The sequence below is a fragment of the Hylobates moloch genome, unplaced genomic scaffold (genome assembly GCF_009828535.3).
Source record: "Hylobates moloch isolate HMO894 unplaced genomic scaffold, HMol_V3 SCAFFOLD_17, whole genome shotgun sequence".
NCBI lineage: Eukaryota > Metazoa > Chordata > Mammalia > Primates > Hylobatidae > Hylobates > Hylobates moloch.
The window spans coordinates 43,941,570-43,963,678 of NW_026652292.1; the positions used below are offsets into that span (position 1 = coordinate 43,941,570).

Genomic DNA, 22,109 nt, shown 5'->3' on the forward strand with positions numbered 1-22,109 from the left:
TTACCTAGTCATTTGCAGAGCTGGGGTTTGAACTTATGAAGTTTAGCTCCAGAGTTCATGCATTTAAAGATTGCTATAGTACAAATAAGATTTGGGAGATGGAGACCAGAATATACCTAGTAGAGATGGAACTACAAGAGACAGACATATGTTTTGAAAACCTCTTGGATTACACACATAAGAACATCCTCTTACTGATCAAAGGGCAAATATTAAGCGCTGTCTCTCTTGCAAGTTGTTAACTATTTTAAAAACCATATTTGTTACAGGCTAAATTTTGTCCCATCCAAATTCAAGAGAAAAGGTCAAATTCTTCTTAGTACTCAGTGTTGCTTGAAAGATGAGTTAGGACCTAATTCTGTGTCCTCTGACTAAACCTTGGGCCCTGTTAGGTGTGTCATTTTACCTTATTTAGTCATCTGTTACGTGGCCTTAGGTAAGCCATTTCATCTCAATTCCTCAGCAGGGGTAGTCAAGCATGCAGACTGAGACCACCATTTCTGGCCTCAGACCAGTGATTTTGTAACTACTATCTATGTGACCTTACAAAATATATTACTTCAAGTTTATTTCCTCATCTGTAATACCCACTGTACAACGTTGTAGCAGGAATTAGTAAGATAAAAATATATGAAGGGTCTGACATATAGTAGATGCTTGAAAGTATTTTTCTCCCAATTATTATAATACATAAAATTTAATTTTTCTTCTCAAAATAGACCTTACCCGACATTAGATTTACAGAAAGACTCAGGTGAAATAGTTTTCCAGACTTCTCATTTTAACTATTACTAGGAGCTCCTATTCGCAAAGTATCTTAAGACAATTACATTTAAGATAGGGCAATGAGTGTTGTGCATCTATCTGCATTAAGAACTAGAAAGTGGTAAATAAGTGAAGGACAGCTAAAATACCATGAAAATTCATGGGAGAAAGAAATTGACTTCACCTTTTAAGAGTTGAGGCACACTCAACTCTTAAAGGACGTAGGAGGTAAACCTAGAATGCTGCTAACGAGTAGTTTTTCTCTGCGCAGCCCATATGTTGAATACTTTCTCTTCTGCTTCACCATTTTGCACCACTTTATTGTTAAATTTGTAAATTAGATTGTAATTCCTGTTTCTGGTCTACTAGTTATTATCCGCTTTTGCAGGACATGCTCATTTTACCATCATTGAATTCTTCAGCACCTGATTAAAGTAACAGCTGTAGTAAGAAATAACAGAAAGGATATTTGGACTTTGAGCTTAGTCCAACATTAATAGCATGGCGCTGGAGTCTGATTGATTTTGTTTAACTTCAGACTGGGCCTCTTACTTAGGTCAGTGATTTTTAGGGTTGCCAGGTAAAATACAGGACACCAGTTAAATTTGAATTTCAGATGGACAAATAATTTTCAGTATAAATATATCCCATACAATATTTAGGGGATACTTAGAACAAAATATTATCGTTTATCTGAAATTTCACATTTAACTGGACGCTTGGTATTTTTATTTGCTAATTAGATCCGACAACCCTAGTGACTTCTCTAATCATGTTTGCTTTCTGCAAATGGGGCTGAAAATAGTACCTTCTCCCTAAGATGATCTATATACAGAACGTTGCTCATGGCAAAACCTTAATTTACCTTGCAAATCAGGATACTTTAGTAGAGACTTCTGTTAAAACTCTGGGACAATGACCATACCCAGGCACCCAAAAAGATGGTTACCTTTATTGACGGTTTTCTAAAGAGCACAGAGAAAGTCCAATAGAACCCTGAACAAAGGTACAAACTGCGTTGAAAGATACGTAAATGTGCCTTTAAAATAATAGCACGAGGGTGTCTTAGCCACATCGCTGCAAACTGCAGACTCCCTGGTTACGGGGAAAGCGGTAGTTCGGGCTCTGCGCAAGCGCACAGGGACTCCTTGGTTCCACGCCCCGCCCCTCCCCGCCGGAGAGAGTCACGTGGGCGAGCCGTAGCTTTAGACAAGCGGCCAGCCTTGACACGTGACCCAGGCCCCAGCTTCGCGCAGGGATGGAGCCGGAAGAGGGGACGCCCTTGTGGCGGCTGCAGAAGCTGCCGGCCGAGCTGGGCCCGCAGGTGAGGGGGGGTACCGGGGGAAGCGGCGCGGGGCCTGGGCTTCGCGACGGCCCGGCGTGCGGATCAGGCCAGGTGCGACCCAGACGCCTTCGCAAACTCCCTAGGGAAGGGAGGAGGAAGGGGCGTGATTTCGGGTGGTTGGTCCCCGCCTTCCCTGGGGAGCCTAGGAGGACAGCTTGGGGCGCCACCCCCAGCCTAGAGGTGCAGCTCCAGCTCCAGGGGCTTTGCGCACAGAAGCGCCCGCACCATACTGGGCTTTGAAAGCTTAAGTCGGTGTTTGCTGCCTCTTCGCATACGTTTTCTTAATTCATTCAACACATAACCTCCCAAAGGCTCCCTGCCTACCGGACAGCAGGTACAGTGCTAGGTGCTGGAATACAATGTGACAAAGACCGAAGCGGACCCTGCCCCCCTCCCTTGAGGGTGGTTGGAAGGAAGCCAAATAACTGGGCGAGTTACTTTAGTTAGGGTCGTCCCAAGAGGTGATGTACCCATTGACTTCCAGTCTGTGAAAGAACCTGGCTTGTAAGAATCTGGAAAAAGCAACCACATTCATTTGTTCAGCCAGTTTTTCATTGAAGTCTACCATACATTGAGCGCCCCGATGGGATGAGGTAAATGGTGAGTGAGACACAGCCTGTGCCCTGGTAGAGCATCTTTTTTATAAGTCTCAATTTTGGTCTTCCTATTTCCTCTATTCCATTTACACTGGAGAAAGTGTGGAGGAGACAGAAAGGAATGAACTTACCTCCTGCCAGCGTCAAGAAAAAAAAACACTTAATTCTTTTCTTTGTTTTTGCAAGTGAGGAACCTGAAATGTCAGCAGAAATTTTGGCTAACTTGCCCAGGATTGCCCATCCAGTTAGTGGCAGGGCTGGAACTTACGCTCAGATCTATTGATTGTTTTATTGGCTTTTGGCTCTCCTTGTCTTCACTCTACCCATTTAGATAAGGCCCATAATCTTTACTACCATGTATGTTGATGACTCCTAAATCTCTAGGTCCAGCCAAAAATTTCTTCCTCTGTGGTTCAAGAATGCCAGTTAAAAAACAAAACAAAACAAAACCCCCAAAACCCCAAACCAAAATCTCTTCCGTGAGTGTCAGGCTTCTGCCACAGGTACCTCAAATTCAGTATGCCCTTGCCTCAGCTCTTCTTTCCCCCGGAACTACTCGTCCCGTAGCCTCATTTTCGGTTTGTGGCACCACCACTTTCACCCAGCCCCTCTCACCCTGACGTTCTGTGTTTCATCCATGGCCTCCCCTTTTCGCATGTCTTCTACCTCTTTACTGCCTCCATTTTGAGTGTCCTCAACAATTTAAGCCCCTTAATCTTTAACTCCTTAACTGAAAATTGAGGCACCTGGGCTCACCCTCTCTCTTCTCTCACATCTTCCAACCTGTTAGCAAATATATGGAAAAATAATGCAAATGTGTGAATAGGTTGCCTCCTGGTTGAGCACAGATTGAAGTCTAGGCTCTTTTGCTTTGTACACAAGGCCCTTTTTGATTTGGCTCCACCCACCTCTCCAGCCTTGTCTCCTGTCACCCCCTAGGCACCCCCCAAAATAACTTGCTTGTGTCTAGAAATGCCCTTCTCTCCTGTTTGCTTGGCCAACTACTCATGCTTTTAAGATGGACTTTTCCTTGCTTCCTCTCTGTGCTCCTTCGTACCTTGTATATATTTTTATTATGTCCCCATCATTCTAAATTACATGTATTTGTATGTTTGCCTTTTTCGAATTGACTAAAGCTCTGTTACGGTAGGGCCTTATTCTCAGTTTCCTCATTTGTAAAATATAAATCATAACGATGGTTACTTCAGAGTTGTAGTGAGGATCAGTCCAGAGCATGGTACCTAGGGCTCCATAACGGTAGCTATTATAGTTTCTTTGCCATTAAATAAAGTCATTTCCATGACCTTTGTCGTTAAATAAGGTCATTTCTATGACCTTATTTAATAACTGGGATGAAGTGTTCATTACATATTTGTGAATGAATAACAAACATATTCCAAAAAAGATAATGCTTTTATTTTTCAGTTGGAGTTCTGGGTTTTTCTTTAGCATGGGGACAGTATAGGAGAAGGTGTAGAGAATTTTGAATGGATTCAAAATTTAGTATGTTGATTTATGGTAAATAAAAATTCAGTTTGTATAGTATATTAGCTACCATTTGGAAGCAGTTGCTTGTGTTCTGGCCTGTGTGGTGTTAGAGGGAAGGAGTTATTAGTTAAAATGGGGTGGAATATGATTATTTCCAAGTTATTTGGTTCAAATACTCCTCTTGTAAGATACAAATAACTTCGAGAAAGATAACCTTATTAAATGTTAAGTGCTTAGAATAGTACTGGCATTGTGTTATCTCAGTTAATAGATGTTGAAGGCATGAATTGGAGGAGGAGGAGGAGTGATAATAATAATTAGAATGGTAACGGGGGCTAGCAATGTCTACATGTCTTTGTACATGCCAGGAAGATGCCAAGTGATTTGCACGTATTCTTATTCAATCCTTACAGCAAGATTAAGAGAATAGATGTATCCTCATTTAACACTTGAGGAAACAGACTCAGAACATTTAAATAAAACTTGAAAATACTGAAACTGGGATTTGAACTGGATAGTTTTATTCCAAAATCTGTAGTCTTAATCACTATGCTCAGTTATACATGTGTTAGGCTTTCCATTGCTGATATTAAGATACTAATAGGATAGAAAGGAAAGTAAAAAAAGGAAAAAAGTACCGAAGACTTTCTGGGAATACAGCAAAAGTAACTGCTGAGCTGGGTGCGGTGGTGCTCGCCTGCAGTCCTAGCTACTTGGGAGGCTGAGATGGGAAAATTGCTTGAGTTCAGGAGTTCAAGGCCAGCCTGGGCAACATAGTGATACCCTCAAAAGAAAAAGTATGTTGTGAAAATGGAGGCAAAGCAAAATGAAGCTTATAGGCCTACAGTAAGAGACTGATATAAGTCCTATCCTTTTGTTTGATCATTGCTGTAAATATGATATCTTTTATATGTATCTTCCTTTTAGTTTTTTCATTATGTAATTTTTATAACAAAATTATTTTAGCTTCTGAAGGTCGATGTAATAATAGAAAGTCTAGGATTTTTATGAGTTTTAATTTTTAATTAGAATAATCTTAAAAGTGGTTTATACATTTTAACTGAAGCTGGTCTTGCAGATACCATGCACATCTCCCAACATTTGTTTGTTAAGAGGAAGATAAATTTGTTTTATCATTTTACTTATAAGTACATTTATTTCCATTTTTCTTGCTAGCTTCTTCACAAAATAATTGATGGCATTTGTGGTCGAGCTTATCCTGTGTACCAAGATTATCACACTGTTTGGGAATCAGAAGAATGGATGCACGTTTTAGAAGATATTGCCAAATTTTTCAAAGCCGTAGTTGGTAAAAACTTACCTGATGAAGAGGTAACTTCTCTGCACATTTCTATAACTTACAATAAATAATGCTCAGGTTTCTTTCTGAGTTTTTTAGAGCAATGTATAATACAAGGGCTATCATCAGTAACAACAAATACCTTATAATTGTGAATGGAAAAATCTGTGGAAGTCCTAGGTTTTTGCAGTTTTGTTTTTGGTTGTTTTTACTCTTTGGTGAAACATTTAAAGCATATAGAAGAAAACAAGAAATTATTTAACTGACACCTACATTCGCATTACCAGTTAAACGGGTGTTAACAATTTGCAGTGTGTGTGTTTGTTTCAGAAATAAAGCATTACAAAGATAACCTAAATTCCCTTATCCCCCACCTGGATATCCCACTCTTACCTAGAGATCACCATTCTTGAAGGTGGTGTTCATATTTTGTATTATATATTGTATGTATGTTTGAATCTTTTAGTATATTGAAAGTATTTGGGGTGTGTAAGTGTATAACTTGTAATAAAATGTAACATTTGTCTGCACTTGTACATTGTTTTAAATGCAGCATTGTGTTTTACATTGATAAACGTGGATCTAGTTAGTGTATTTTAACTCCTTGTAGTATTTGATGATAGGAATTAAATAGGATTTATTTATCTCCTTACTGACTAATGAATAGTCATTGCCTGTTTCATTATTACAAGTAGTGCTGCTATAAATGTTCTTTACATGTCTTCTTGTTCACACTCACACCAGCTTTTCTGGGGTAGATATCTTGGAAGTGAAATTGCATGGTCATAGGATATCCTTCTTCCACTGAATTGCTTTTGCATTTTTGTCAAAAATCATTTGAGCTTGTGTAGGTTGCTCACTTTTCTAAAAATCAAGTTATGTATGTATGTTTGTCATTGATTTGGATGATATTCTGGATATGAGCTCATTGTTAGAAATATGTATTTTAAATATCTTCTATTATGTGCTTGCCTTTTTACTCTCTTAATGGTGTCTTTTGGTGAAACAAGTTATGAAATTTAACAAATCTACTTTGTCAATATTTCTTTTGCTGGCTAATACTATTAATGTTTTGTTTCAGAAATATTTGTGCTGAAGACATGAAGATTCTTGGGTGTGTTCTTGTAGAAGCTTGATTGCTTTCGCTCTCACATTATGTCACTGATGCATTTTGAATTAGTATTTGTGTATGGAGTGGAGGTCAGGTTCAACATTTTCTACTTTAATATCTAGTTGACCATTTATTGAAATGACCATCCTTGCCCCACAATATTGCTGTGCTGCCTTTATTGTAAATCAAGTGGCTATATATTTGTGCCTCTGTATCTCGACTCTTTAACATATTCCATTAGTCTACTTGTGTGTATTTGCCAGTGCTACACTGCTTTAATTACTGTAGAATTAAAGCTAAATTAAATTATGTCTTGATATCTGGTAATAGAAGACCTTCATTCTCATGCTTCTTCAGGAGTGCCTTGGCTATTATATTTTCAGATAACCCTCTAGAATCAACTTTTCAGTTTTAACCTACAAACCTGCTGGAATTTTGATAGAGATCATTTATGGGGAGAATTGACATCTTAACAACATTTAGCTTTCCAAAGTTAAGAACATGGATAGCCCTCTATTTATTTAAGTTAGCTTTAGTTTCTCTCTCTCGTATTTTGTAGTTTTCAGTGTCGAGCTCTTGCAAATATTTTTTATTTCTGAGTAAATGATATTTTTGATCTTTAATTTTTCAGTAGTTTTTTGCTAGTATGTACAGTTGATTTTTATATACCTTGTGTCCCACAGCCTTTCTAAATTTGTTTACTGTGTCTGATTGTATATAGATTTTTTGGGGGGAGATTGTATATAATAATTTTCTTTTTCAACTTTAACATCTTTCATTTATTTTTCTTACCTTAGTGCATTGGCTAGCACCAACAGTCAGTGTTTCTTTTAAAAAAGCAGTCATAGTAGATATATGTCTATTCCTAACCTTAGGGAGAAAATGTTTACTATTTCACCACTTAGTATGTTAGCTCTGTAGTTTTATAGATATCCATTATCAGACTAAAGAAGCATCCTACAATTCTAACTTTGCTGAGAATTTTTACCATGAATGGATATTGACTTTTATCAAATGCTTTTCCCTGAATTTATTATTGTTTCTTCTTTATTTTGTTAATGTGATTTTTGAATGTTAAACTAAGGCTGCACTGCCAAAATAAATCCCACTTAATCATGATGTATTATCTTTTTTTTATATATCTCTTGATTTGGATTGCCAATATTTTGTTTAGTATTTTTACATCTATATTTGAGTGATATTGGCCTAGGTTTTTTTTTTTTTTTTTTCCTTTTCCTCCCTATAATACTCTTGTCAAGGTGTCAAGTTTTATTCTGGCCTCATGGAATGAATTGGGAAGGATTTTTTTTCCTCTTCCTGTTCTCAGGAAGAATAAGTGAGATTGACTTTATTTATTTATTTAGTGTTGTGCTACTTAATTTTCACACATTCAGAAATTTTTTGGTTACCTTTTCTCATTAGTCATAACTTCATTACACAGTAATGAAAATATAAACAGTATTATTTAAGTTCTTTGAGATCTGTTGTGGTTTGCCAAATGGCTCAGAATATGGTACATTATGGTGAATGTTCCATATACATTTTTAAATAATGTGTACAGTTGTTGGGTGTAGTTTTCTATATGTTGCTAAGGTTAGGTAGAATGCATTTTTTTCAATTCTTCTATATCCTCATTGATTTTTTTTTGTTTCTTTGTGTCAGCTATTGAGAGTTATATTAATATGTCTAATTGTGAATGTGGATTTATTCATTTCTTTTAGTATTGCCATGTTTTGCTGCTTTGTATATTTTGAAGCTATGGGGTTAGGTGCACAGGGATTTATAGATTGTTATGTCTTTCTGTTGAATTGCCCTTTTACTGTCCTTCTCTATTTCTTGTAATGCTTCTTGCCTTAAGGGCTACACTGTCTGATATATTAATACAAGTTGAGTATCCCTTATTTGAAATGCTTGGGACCAGAAGTGTTTTGGATTTCAGATTTTTTTAACTTTGCAGTATTTGCATTATACTCACCAGTGCAGCATCCCTACTCAAAAAATCTGAAATCTCAACTATTTAAATGAGCACTTCCTTTGAGCATCCTGTCAGTGCGCAGAACTTTTCCGGTTTTGGGATTTGAGATACTTACCTTGCGTGGCTATATCAGCTTTGGTGTTTTCCAGGTGTATTCATTTCCCCGCTGCTGCTTCCATCAGTCCTTTTTCTTTACTCTCTATTTTGCAGAAATTTGTTAAAACCTATTTTCTGGTTATTCATTCTCATCTTACTCTTTTTTATAGTTACAGAAGTATTTCTCTTTTTCTTTTACTGTTGCTTTAAAAGTGTGCAAAAGGAGAGTGAAATTGTGTTTTTACATTTTAAACAGAAAGCCCCTTTTGCCTGTTTTTATTTTTATAGATATTTCAGCAGTTGAATCAGTTGAATTCACTTCATCAAGAAACTATCATGAAATGCGTGAAAAGTAGGAAAGATGAAATCAAACAGGCTCTGTCAAGGGAAATAGTTGCTATTTCCTCTGCACAGCTACAGGATTTTGATTGGCAGGTAAAGGTAAGAGTCTATGAGTATGTGTATTTTTTATTTCATTTTTTGGATATAGAGAAATATCTTTATAATATCATATATCTAAAATTTGTTGTTTTGGGAATGTATTATCCAAAAGAAATATCAAAGATAGTTTAAATTACATCTTGAATTAACTTGGGCGTAAGTACACTACAAACATCTAAGCTGTGTATAATAACATTACATTGATAATAAATTTAATTAGATATGTAAATTATTAAATGACATAAGTGATGGGGCAGTATATAGTCAACACATATATTCATACATACATATATATATATATATATAAATAATTTATTTATTTTTTGAGACAGAGTCATGCTGTGTCATCTAGGCTGGAGTGCAGTGGTGTGATCTCGGCTCACTGCAACTTCTGCCTCCCGGGTTCAAGCAGTTCTTCTGCCTCAGCCTCCTGAGTAGCTGGGACTATAGGCACGTGCCCCTGTGCCCGGCTAATTTTTGTATCTTTGGTGGAGATTTGGGGTTTTGCCATTTTGGCTAGGCTGGTCTCAAATCCTGGCCTCAAGTGATCTGCCTGCCTCCACCCCCCAAAGTGCTGGGATTACAGGCGTAAGCCATCCCACCTGGTAAATATATGTTTTTCACCACAACTTTCTATACTTTATAGCTTTCTTAAGACTGGTAAATGTGATTTTACCTCTAGGAGGAAAACCTGTAAGATATTATTAAGACATCAGTTTTTAATACATTTTGAGAGTCACTATCAGAGTTCATAAAGAAGAATTTCAGACCAACTTTTTGTCCTTATAAGATACCTAGACCAGTAGATGAAGAGGAAACAAATACATTGTGTTTCTTGATTTTAGCATGACCCTGGATAAAGTGCCTTACATTGTGTATGTGGATTAAGTAGAGAAAAATGTGGGAAGATAACAGGTGGGTTCATAATCGGATAAGTGACTAAGCAAAGACAGATGAATTTATATTAGTTAAGAAGTCTCTGTGACTCTGGTCTCGGCCCAGTCATTTTCAACATTTTTATGAATATTATGCTTATCAGATCTGAAGGTGATACAAAACTAGAGCTATAACAAGTGTATAATGTGACACAAAGTTCAAAATTATGTCACAGCCAATTACAATCAGTGACCAAATGAAGCAAAATAAATTAATCAGGCAACCTAAACAGAGAATTTTTAATTTAAATATTTAAATTTTATAAATTTAATTTCAATTTCAGAGTTTATATTTTTATAAATATAGAAGATAAAGTAGACCAGGTGCAGTGGCTCACGCCTGTAATCCCAGCACTTTGGGAGGCCAAGGCGGGTGGATCACTTGAGGCCAGGAGTTCGAGACCAGCCTGGCCAACATGGCAAAACTGCAACTCTACTGAAAAAATACGAATATTAGCTGGATGTTGTGGTGTGTGCCTGTAGTCCCAGCTACTTGGGAGGCTGAGGCACAAGAATTGCTTGAACCCAGGAGGTGGAGCTTGCGGTGAACCAAGATCATCGTGCCACTTCACTCCAGCCTGGGCACCAGAGCACGACTCTGTCTCAGAAAAAAATAAATAAATAAAGGATAAGAGAGAGATGTTAATAGTAGCATATATGAGAAATGTTTAGTTATTTTGGTTTATCAAAGTATAGCTTCATTCATATTGATTCAGGCCCATATTTTGTTGATAGAAATGCAGTTCTTTTTTTTTTGTTTTGTTTTGTTTTGAGATGGAGTTTCGCTCTTGTTGCTCAGGCTGGAGTGCAATGGCACGATCTCGGCTCACCGCAACCCCACCTCCTGGGTTCAAGTGATTCCCCTGCCTCAGCCTCCTGAGTAGCTGGGATTACAGGCATGTGCCACCATGCCTGGCTAATTTTGTATTTTTAGTAGAGATGGGGTTTTGCCATGTCGGTCATGCTGGTCTCGAACTCCCGACCTCAGGTGATCTGCCCATCTCAGCCTCCCAAAGTGCTGGGATTACAGGCGTGAGCCACTGTGCCTGGCAGAATTGCAGTTCTTCAAGCAAGAGATGGTGCTATTACATTCTGTTTCCAGTGATAACATCTTTTTAGTGTATTATCTGTTTAGTTTTGGCTGCCAAACTTAAGAGATATTTAAGCAAATTGGACTCCAACTAGAAAAGAATGACTAGGAACTTAAAATCATGGTGTGTGAAATTGCTTTGAAACACTGAGACCATGTACCTGGAAAAGATTAAACCTAGTAGAAACATGACACTTACCTTTAAAATGCTAAAATTCATAGATGGGGAAATATATAAATGCTTTGTGGTGCCAGAGACTAGGTGAAGGACTAAGGTATATTATTTGCAGTAAGATCGGTTTCAGTTCAACCTAGGGAAGAACTTTTTAACAAGTATGTATATCTGGGAATGATTGTAACCTCTTCTCGCGGTAGCACATGCATCATCATTGGTGGTATTCAAGCATAGGGTGAAAAACTATTTATTAGAAATATTGAGGAGGAGAATTATGCATAAGATAGTTAACCTGAAGCTGATACTTCCAGATCTGAGATATTATGGGTCTTGTTTTTGGGTGAGAGGATGGAGGAGCTATGTCAAGATTTGATTCTATAGTGTGTGTACCACAGGGGAGATCCTTTGAGGTCGTTAAGGAAGATGTCCCTTATCATTGCATAAGTAATTTTTTTGCAAGTGGCAGCATTCTAAACAAAGATTCAGTTTTTGTGGATTTTTCTGGCTCAGATTCCAGGAAAATTGAGTTTCCCTATGCTGTCTGCCAAGGAAGCTACAGTGCTTGTTTCAAGAAGTATTAGTATTATAAATATTTGGTTCTTCCAATTCCCCTAGCGTATATTCCAGAGAAAGAAATTAAGAAGTGAGGTAAATGTACGGAGTATTTCTGTTGAGTGGCTCTAATTGAGGATGGTATCTTGATAACATACTTATCAATATTGTGATAGATAGATAGCTGACCATGAATTAAGCATCTTAATTTCTGAGAGTTTACCGGTATTTTTAGTCTCACTTATCTTTGTACATGAACTTTCATCTTCTTGGTGCCCTTAATCTTCTTTAAGAATTCTCTATGTTTCTTGTACATTAGACCCATTCAATACTTCCCAGGCATGACTCTGATCTAGATACCTGCTTCTGCCACAAGATTGCTGACTGGTTGTCTTACTTTCCTACCCATTTCCTCTCCTTTATTCACTCTCCTTTCTCTTTCTATTCTTCAAATATGCTTTAGCATGGACTTAATTTATTTCTTTCACCTTTCTCTATACTCAACAGCAAACAGTACTTTTAAAAAATGTACTGCTAACTAACCTCTGATGTATATTCAATATAGTTCTTTTTACTATTTATTGCTATTTTTCTGATTTTAAACAGCTTGCACTTTCCAGTGACAAGATTGCTGCATTACGAATGCCACTTTTAAGCCTGCATCTAGATGTAAAAGAAAATGGTGAAGTAAAACCATATTCTATTGAAATGAGTAGAGAGGAGCTGCAGAATCTAATACATTCCTTGGAAGCAGCGAATAAGGTATTTGCTATAATTTTGTCATATGATTTGAATGTTTAAGGTTTTTGGGTTTTTTTTTTTTTTTTTTTTTTTGCGTTGGAGTCTCACTCTGTTACCCAGGCTGGAGGGACAGTGGCGCGAACTCGGCTCACTGCAACCTCCGCCTCCCGAGTTCAAGCGATTCTCGTGCCTGAGCCTCCAGACTAGCTGGGATTACAGATGCCTGCCACCAGGCCTGGCTACTTTTTGTATTTTTAGTAGAGATGGGGTTTTACCATGTTGGCCAGGCTGGTCTCAAACTCTTGACCTCAAGTGATCTACCCGCCTTGGCCTCCCAAAGTGCTGGGATTACAGGCATGGGCCACTGCACCCAGCCAAATGTTTTAAGTTTTGATTGATACTCCTAGACTCATAGTTCACTTTTAGTATTTTTTCTCCAGATGTTTTATGTTAATTAAGCACAGAAAATACTTTGTTAATATGTTCTGAGCTCTAGTTTTAGATATTAATTATAACTTGTAGTGTTCAATTACTTAGTTTTGAACATAATGTACTAAGTAATTTTTGAAAGAATAATAATGCTATTCTAACAGCTGAATTTCTTTTGCTTCAATGCTCGTTAATGATAAAAATAACATTTTTACCTTAGAATAATAAAATTGATTCTGAAGAGTTTTTAAAATTAAAAAAATTACGATCCTGAAAAAAAGTGGCTTTATTAACTGGACTAATAATAGAAAATTGCTTTTATGATCCTCTAACTATGGAAGACAGAATATGGCTTGTAGTTATTATGACAAAATCAGGTTGAGGCAAGACAGAACTAATGAATGTCCAAAAACTTCACATTTACAATGGAGTGGCTAAATAACGGTAACTGCTCCTAATGTTTAACAAATGAGAAAAATAATATTTAAACAGTGGAAACTGTTGTGAGGAGGAATAAAAATAATTGTCTTTGTATATGTATGTTTCTTCGTTATTGCTCAGCGTTTTCTCTAGTGATCTCATCTCAGTGATTAAGTCTCAGTGATTCTTACAACCTCTATTGCCCTACTATTTAATCTTCTCTATCCTGCTTTTTAAAAACTCTGATAAACTTCAACTTCTCTCCACAATCTGCATTTGCTCAAACATTGTAGTGCTTTGATTACCGGTCCACGTGCCTATTAACCAAACGAGCAGCTCAGGCTTGGCTGGATGGCTGAGTGGGGGTTACATGTGTGAAGGGTGCATGTGATAGAGCCCGATATAAATGGTAACAGATTCTGAACCGTAGATTCCAGCAGGCATATGTCATCAGTTACTATGCATTGTACTTGCTTGTTATGAGTTCTCCATGCCCTTTTTCAGAGACTTCAAAGCATTTAATATGGAATATATCAGCATCAGTCTCGTATAACCTGATATTTTCTCTTCGATTTGTGTTTTAAGGTGGTCCTGCAGTTGAAATAACTGGAAACGATGAATACCAGTCCTATCAGATTTTATTGCTCCAACTTATGTGGCAGAGTGAATACTGTGTGTTCAGAAACGCTGTGATGTCTTGACTGTTGCACCAGGCTGAGAAAGCAGCAATGTTGATATTATAAAGATAAAAATTTATTTTATCAACATTCCTTAACGGGAAATTACATGGTTGAGAGGAAATGCATAAAATGAAAGATGAAAAGTCTATAGTAGCAGTTTATATTTTCATGATTGTTTTGCCTCATTTATTAAATATTTGAGAAATCTTTGGAGATACACAGTTTTATTGAAAGCTAAAAATAGGTTCTAAAGTAATGTAAAAATATAAAGCACAAATATACTTGAATATTGCTTAAAGAATTATGTGAATAGCAACATATATTATGGATGATATATACTTTGTGATATTTTTAAAAAATAACTTTTTCAAAGAATGTATAAGCTGCATATATAACTCAGGAGATTCCGTGTCTTTCTCATATTTCAGAGGAAAGATTATAAAATATAAAATTTCTTAGAGAACACCTCTTTGTCGGAGATAAACAAGAACAAATACTCTAAACTTATGTGACCAATTTTGAGTTTATGAATTCTAGAAACTAAAATCAAGAATACAGAAAAATAAAAATAACATTTTACTTCTGCACTTCTATGTTTGGGAAACATTGCTCTGATAAAAAATACTTGTCATTGTGCGGTATGTATATTCAAATATGAGATAAGACTATGTACAGGTCCACTTTTGTTAATAAACAATATTGAATACTTTTGAATGTTAAATTTATTGGAAAAACAAACCATTTGTAACCTCAGTTAACTTTAACAACAAGCATTCTGAGCAAATGAAAAGTGTCTTATTTTTGTATATTGCTTTATTTTAAATGACTCCAAATAACTCAGTAGTTACACGTAATTATACATAACTCAATAATACATAATTAATAGGTGCTTGCTATTTGCAAGCCATATGGCTTATTAGAGCATGAGACTGTTCTTTGAGGCATCCAGAGCAATTATTACTATTCTCATCATACAGATGAGGATAGGCTTAGAGAGTCTTCTGAGTGTGATCTAAACAGTGCTACTTGTCTGTGAACTGTTTGTTACAGGTCAGTGATTCAATAAGGAGCTTGGGCCAGAAACTGTATCAGTATACTGCTTTCTTCATCGAGTAATTTTGGTTTTAAAAAAATTATCAGCTGAAGGAAACTGTGCTTAGTGTGGTAGTTAATTTACCTTCTTGTGCAAGTTATTTGTTATTATGGGCCAGTGATGGTTTGTAGAACAGCACTTTGAGTAGTACTCATTGTGAAGTCTCTTTTAAATTTCAGCTTTCCATGCGGTATCTCCTTTACAAGGAAAACATCTTGCTATAGTTAGTCTCTCTCTCTCACCACTTGGTAACACTCCATTAGCACATTCAGCAGCTTTATCGAAATTGAATCAGTATACTAAATACTGTACATATTAAAGTGTGCAATGTGATATTTTGACATATACATATTTACATCCATGAAAGCATCACCACAAATTAGGATAATGAACATTTGATCACTCCTGAAGGTTTCCTCTTGGTCCTCTGTAGTCCCTGTGCCTTCCATTTCTCACAAGTAACCACTGATCTGCTTCCTGTCACTATAGATTGTTGCATTTTTGGAAGTTTAGTATAAAGGAATCATATAGTGTGTACTTTTTAAAATCTGGCTTCTTTCAGCATTATCTTGAGTTTCATCCATGTTGCATGTATCAGTAGTTCATTTCTTTTTATTGTTCAGAAGTACTATGTTGTAGAGTTCTGCCACAATTTATTCACCTGTTGATGGATATTTTGGTTGGTTCAAGTTTTTGGCATTAGAATACACAGAATGCTGTGAACTTTCTTGCATACATCTTTGAACGAACATATCTTTTTTTTTGAGCAAGTACTTTAGAATGAAATGGCTGGATGATATGGTAGGTTTATTTTTTCAAGATACTACCGAAATTAAAAAAATTTTTTTTATTTGAATAATTTTTGAGGGTACAGCTGGTTTTTGGTTACACGGAGAAGTTATTTAGTGGTGATTTCTGAGATTTTAGTGCACCCATCACCCGAGCAGTATACTGTACCCTAAATGTAATCTTTTATCCTTCATACCCCTCGTAGCCTTCCTCCCCAAGTCCACAAAGTCCGTTATATTACCCTTATGCCTTGTATCTTCATAGCTTAGGTTTTCCATTCCTGAGTTATTTCGCTTAGAATAATGACTGTCAAGCTTTTTCAAAGTGATTTTTAACATTTTGCATTTCCATTGCAGTCTATGAGAGTTCCAGCTCCATCTTGCCAACACTTGGCATTGCCGGTCTTTTTAATTCCAGTTATTTTAATATGTATGTGTCTCACTGTGGTTTTAGCAATATTTAACACATTTCCCTAATGACCAATGATGTTGAGCATCTTTTCATGTGCATATTTGCCATGTATACATCTTCAGTGAAGTGTCTGCTCAGATCTGTTGCCCATTTTTCAATTGGATTTTTTGTTTTCCTAGTATTGAGTTTTGAGAGCTCTTTTGACTTATTCGGAATACAAATCCTTTATTAGATACTTTGCAGATACTTTCTTCTAATCTGTAGCTTATCTTTTCTCCCCCATGTAAATTGACCCTATATTTTTTTAGAACAGTTTTAGATAAACCAAACTACTGAGATGTTACTTCTTTTAGGCCCTTTTGGTGCTGACAGAACTAAGAAATATGTGTGTGTATACTAACCTGGGTATCTACTCATATCTATAATTTATATTATCATACATGTCTGTATTAAGCTAAACAAGCTCATATTGATGTCTCCAGCTCTAATCCATTACATGGATTATTCTAGCCTCCTATCCTTCCCTGTCTACAAATTTCAGTTCCAACAGTGAGAAAGGAGTTAATCCATTTTGAGTAGGTTTCTGTGTGTGATGTCAGATAAGGGTTAGGTTCATTATTTTATATGTGGACATTCAGTTTTCACAACCCTGCCTGTTGAAACTATCCTTTCCCCAGTGTGTATTCTTGGCACCCTTGTTGAAGATCAGTTGACTATATTCATGTGGATGTACTTCTGTGTGCTCTATTGTATTTCATTAATCTAAATGCCTGTTTTTATATTACTGCTTTGCTGTTTTTGATTTTTGTAGCTTTTTTCATACATTTTGTAGGCCCCTGTCAGAAAGTACGAGGCCTCCAGCTTTGTTCGTTCTCAGGGTTATGTGTGTGTGTGTGTGTGTGTGTGTGTGTGTGTGTGTGTGTGTACTAGGGGTCTTTGTGGTTCCTTTGAATTTGGGGGTTTTGGGATTGCTTTTTCCTATTTCTGTAAAAAATGCCATTAGGATTTTGATAGGGATTGCATTGAATCTGTAGATTGCTTTGAGTCATGTGGATATTTCAAAAATATTGAATCTTTAATTCATGACCAGTGCTGTCTTTTACTTGTGTCTTCTTTAATTTCTTTTAGTAATATTTTGTAGTTTTCAGTGTACAAGTTTTCTGCCTCCTTGGTTAAGTTTATTTCTAAATATTTCATTCTTTTTGATGCTATTGTAAATGGGATTTTCTTAATTTCTTTTTTGCCTTGTTCATTTTTAGTATATAGAAATGCAGCTGATTTATATATGCTGAATCTGTATTCTGCATCTTTACTGAATTCTTTTATTGGTTCTGACAGCTTTTTAAAATAAGGTTTTCTACATATAAGATTGCATCATTAATGAACAAAGATAATTTTAGTTCTTTCTTTCTGATTTGGATGCCTTTGACTTCTTTTCATTGCCTCATTGCTCTAGCTAGGTCTTTCAGGACTGTATTGCATAGAAGTGGCAAGGGTAGACGTCTTTGTCTTCTTGGTCTTAGAGAAAAAGCTTTCAGTTTTTCACTAAGTATGATGTTAGCTGTGGGCTTTCATATGTGGCCTTTATTATATTTAGATAATTTTCTCTATTTCTAATGGTTGAAAGTGTTTTTATCATGAAAAGGTGTTAATTTTTGTCAAATGCTTTTTCTGCGTCTATTGAATTCATTATGTGATTTTTATCCTTTCTGTTTATGTGATTGATTGATTTTCATGTGTTGAACCATCTTTGCATCCCAGGGATAAATTTCACTTGATCATGACATACGATTTTTTTAAATGTGTTATTGAATTTGGCTTGCTATTGTTTTGTTGAGGATATTTGTACCTATATTTGTTAGGGATGTCGGCATGTGGTCTTTTTTTGTCATATCTTTATCTGGGTTTAGCATCAGGATCATGGTGACCTCATAAAATGAATTTGAAAGTGTTCCCTCTTCAGTTTTTTGGAAGACTTTGAGGAGGATTGATTTTAATTCTTCTTTAAATGTTTGGTAGAATTCTTCAGTGGAGCCCTCTGGCCCTTGACTTTTCTGTGTTGGGAGATTTTTGATTACTGATTCAATCTCCTTGCTAGTTGTAAGTCTTCATATATTCTATTTTCTCATGATTCAGTCATCGTAGGTTGTGTGTTTCTAGGAATTTATCTGTTTCTCTTAGGTTATCTAAGTTGTTAGCCTCTAATGGTTCGTAGCAGTCTCTTGTAATCCTTATTTCTGTGGCATCAGAAGTGGTATCCTGTTTCGTTTCTGATTTTTTAAATGTGAATTTTCTTTTGTTCTTAGTCTAGCTAAAGATTTGTCAATTTTGCTATTTTCAAATAACCAACTCTTAGTTTCATTGGTTTTTATTTTGTTTTTATATTCTATATTTCATTTATTTATGCTTCAATCTTTATTATTTCCTTCCTGCTGCTAACTTTGGGTATAATTTTTTCTCATTTTTCTAGTGGTTGAAGAGTATCTTGTTTAATTTTCACATATTTGTCAATTTTCTAGTTTTCTTATGCCATTGATTTCTAGTTTTATTCCACTGTGGTCTGAAGAGACACTAGGTCTGATTTCAATCATCTTAAATTTGTTAAGACTTGTTTTGTAACCTAACATGTGGGCAATTCTGGATAATGTTCCATGTGCTTTTGGGAAGAATGTGCATTCTGTTGCTGTTGGATGGAATGTTCTGTATATGTCTGTTAGGTCTATGTGATCTATGGTGTTGTTCAAGTCCTTTTGTCCGCTATTGATATGTCTGGATGCCCTATTATTGAAAGTGGGGATACTGAAACCTACTATTATTGTGTTGCTGTTTGTTTCTCCTTTCATTTCCCTCAATGTTTGATTCATATATTTGGATGCTTTAATGTTGGGTACTATGTATTTATCATTGTTAGATCTTCTTGGTGATTGACCATTTTATCATTGTATAATATCCTTTATCCATTTCTGTGTCTGTGTTGTCCCGTGCAGATTCCCAATTAATGACTCGTGGGTTTCTCAGATGTCCATAATCTCTCCTTCCTTCTGGTGTCAGTCTGTGGTACTGCAGGTTTTCTGGACTGTCACAAACAGCCCCACTCTTTTGTTCTCAGATGCCCAAGGCTTCTAGAGTTTTCTAGGTCCTGTTAGTGCTCTGAGTTAGGCAAGAGAGAAATCAGTCCCTTGGGAAGCCCTAAAACATCAGAACATTGGATACATGCTCCACAGTTCTCTCCTCCACCCCTAGTTCCCAGGGAAAGGCTACCAAGTTGTATCAGCCTCCACTGTACTGCAGGTCTTCTGGAATGAGAGCAAGCGGCCAAGCTCTATTCTGTCCTCAGCGGCCTCTAGGCATCCTAGAGTATTCCAAGTCCTGTCCATCATCCCAGACAGAAAACAGTCACTTGGGCAGCCCCATGTAAAGACAGAACGCTGAAGTCATGCTCCAACTCCTCCTTTCCCTGGGAGAAACCAGGAGTTGGGAGTTTTCTGCTGGTTCCATGCTGAGCTTTGGAGGTGGACTATGGTGAATGAATGCCACAAATGTTCTTATCGGAGATGCAGCTGGTTTTGTGTTCTCTTAAGGTACAGATGCATCTTAACTAGTCTCTGGATTACTCACAAAAGAAATTGGTCTGTATGTTGTTGACTTCAGATCTCAGGTAGTCAGGGGCTTTCTATTCTGTCTTGCTGATGTTACTCCACTTTGCAGTTCTATGAGCAATGAGAGTTGTTGCTTTGAATTCTCAGCAGCATTAGGTATTATTGGTATTTTGAGTTGTAGCTATTCTAATAGAGATGTAGTGGTATCTCATTGTTGTTTTAATTTGCAGTTCCCTAGTGACCAAGGATGTTGAGAATCTGTTCTTATGCATGTTTTCTATCTGTACGTATTCTTTGGCTAGGTGTCTATTCAGATGTCTTTGCTTATTTTTAATTAGGTTGTCTTAATGTTGATTTTTAAAAGTTCTTTGTATGTTTTGGATAGATGTTCTTTATTAGACATGTGTTTTGCAAACACCTTCTTCCAGTCTGTAGCTTGTTGTTTCATTCTCCCAACTGTCTTCAAGGGCTGAAGTTTTAAATTTTGAAGAAGTTGAGTTGACCAGTTCTTTTTTGGATCATGCTTTTGGCATCATATCTAAGAAATCATTGTCTAACCCAGATTAACAAATATGATCTCCTAAATTATCTTTTAGAAATGTGATAGTTTCAGTTTTACCTTTAGGTCTATGTTCTATTTTGTGTTAATTTTTGAATATGGCACACGGTGTGGCTCAAAGTTCACTTTTTGCATGTGAATATTCAATTATTTCAGCACCATTTGCTGAAAAAGTTGTCCTTTCTCTACTGAACTGCCTCTGTGCCTTTGTCAAAAATTAATTGTTCAGGCCTGGCGTGGTGGCTCACGCCTGTAATCCCGGCACTTTGGGAGGCCGAGGTGGGTGGATCACTTGACGTCAGGAGACCAGTCTTAATTTTAACACCAGTGTTAGTTTTGATTGACTAGTCTTCTCATTATGGATCTCGTTTTCGGTTTTCTTTGCATGCCTGGTAATTTCTGATTGGGTGCCAGATGTGATGAATTTAACCTTACTGGCTGTTGGCTATTTTTATATTTCTGTAAATAATCCTTGAGCTTTGTTTTGAATTGAATGCAATTAAGTTACTCGGAAACAGTGATCTGTTAAGATCTTGCTTTTCTGATTTGTGAGGCAGATCCAGAGCAGTGCTCAGTAATGGGCTAATTATTCCCTATGACTGAGACAAGACTGTCTTGAGTACTTTACCTACTGCCTTGTGAATTAAGAGATTTTCCAATTTAGTTGTTGGGAACAGGCACTATTCTTGGCAGACCTGTTCCCTCTAATTTCTTCAAGTAGCTCTTTTTCCAGCCTTGGGTTGTTTCTTCACATGTATGTACTGATCGATACTCTCTTGAATACTCAAAGGGCAATCTGCTCTAGGTTTCTGGGGTTGTTTTTCTCTGCAACTTCCTCCTGTTTGGTTTTCTCTCTCGTGAATTCTAGCTGCCTTGGTCTTCCCGGACTCTCAGTTGTACTTCCTCAATTCAGGGAGCCCTCCAGGCTCCCCATGGGTTCCTCTCTCTGAACTGTGGTCTGATAACTCTGTCAAGTAAGCTGGAGCAGTCGTAGGCTGCACCTGCTTTGTTTCCTGTCACTCAGGTATCATTATCCTGTGTTCCCTGATACTTGGTGTCTTGAATACCCGTGGTTTGTGTGTGTCAAGGAGTTGGGAGGGGGGGTGGGTGGCTGTTTTTGTTTTTGATTGTTTCAAGTCATAGTGTAAATCCTCTACCTGTTTTTAAAAGTAATTTTTATTTCAATAGCTTTTGGAGTACAAGTGTTTTTTCGTTACATAGATGAATTACATAGTGTTGAATTCTGAGATTTTAGTGCACCCATCACCCAAGTAGTGTACATTGTAACTAAGTAGTTTTTTATCCCTAGCCCCTTACCACCCTCCCCTTTCTGTGTTTCTAAAATCCATTGTATCACTCTGTATGCCTTTGCATACTCATAGCTTAGCTCCTACTTGTAAGTGAGAACATATGGCTTTTGTTTTTTTACTCCTGTTATTTCACTTAGAATAATTGGCCCAAGGTCCATCAAAGCTGCTGCAAATGCCATTATTTCATTCATTTTAATGGCTTAGTCATA

At 36.7% G+C, this 22,109-nt stretch overlaps 1 protein-coding gene across 2 annotated transcripts; it reads left to right on the plus strand.

Moving 5' to 3' along the window:
• The first annotated feature begins 1,972 nt into the window (after positions 1 to 1,972).
• Positions 1,973 to 14,853, plus strand: COMMD8 (COMM domain containing 8). Of its 2 annotated transcripts, none has more exons than XM_032135690.2 (5): positions 1,973 to 2,089; positions 5,371 to 5,526; positions 8,965 to 9,117; positions 12,476 to 12,631; positions 14,045 to 14,853. In XM_032135690.2, the coding sequence occupies exons 1-5, from the start codon at positions 2,024 to 2,026 to the stop codon at positions 14,063 to 14,065; spliced, it is 552 nt and encodes a 183-aa protein (XP_031991581.1). In that variant the 5' UTR covers positions 1,973 to 2,023; the 3' UTR covers positions 14,066 to 14,853. The 2 variants fall into 2 exon arrangements, with proteins under 2 accessions (XP_031991581.1, XP_031991582.1); XM_032135691.2 differs by having other exon boundaries at positions 8,965 to 9,111.
• Positions 14,854 to 22,109: the final 7,256 nt, after the last annotated feature.

Excerpts from the sequence above, each read along its gene's own strand:
- COMMD8 (XM_032135690.2), top strand. The coding sequence starts at position 2,024 with ATGGAGCCGGAAGAGGGGACGCCCTTGTGGCGGCTGCAGAAGCTGCCG. Across the intron at positions 2,090-5,370 it reads CGGCCGAGCTGGGCCCGCAG|CTTCTTCACAAAATAATTGA; the intron begins GTGAGGGGGGGT and ends TTTTCTTGCTAG. Across the intron at positions 5,527-8,964 it reads AAAACTTACCTGATGAAGAG|ATATTTCAGCAGTTGAATCA; the intron begins GTAACTTCTCTG and ends TTATTTTTATAG.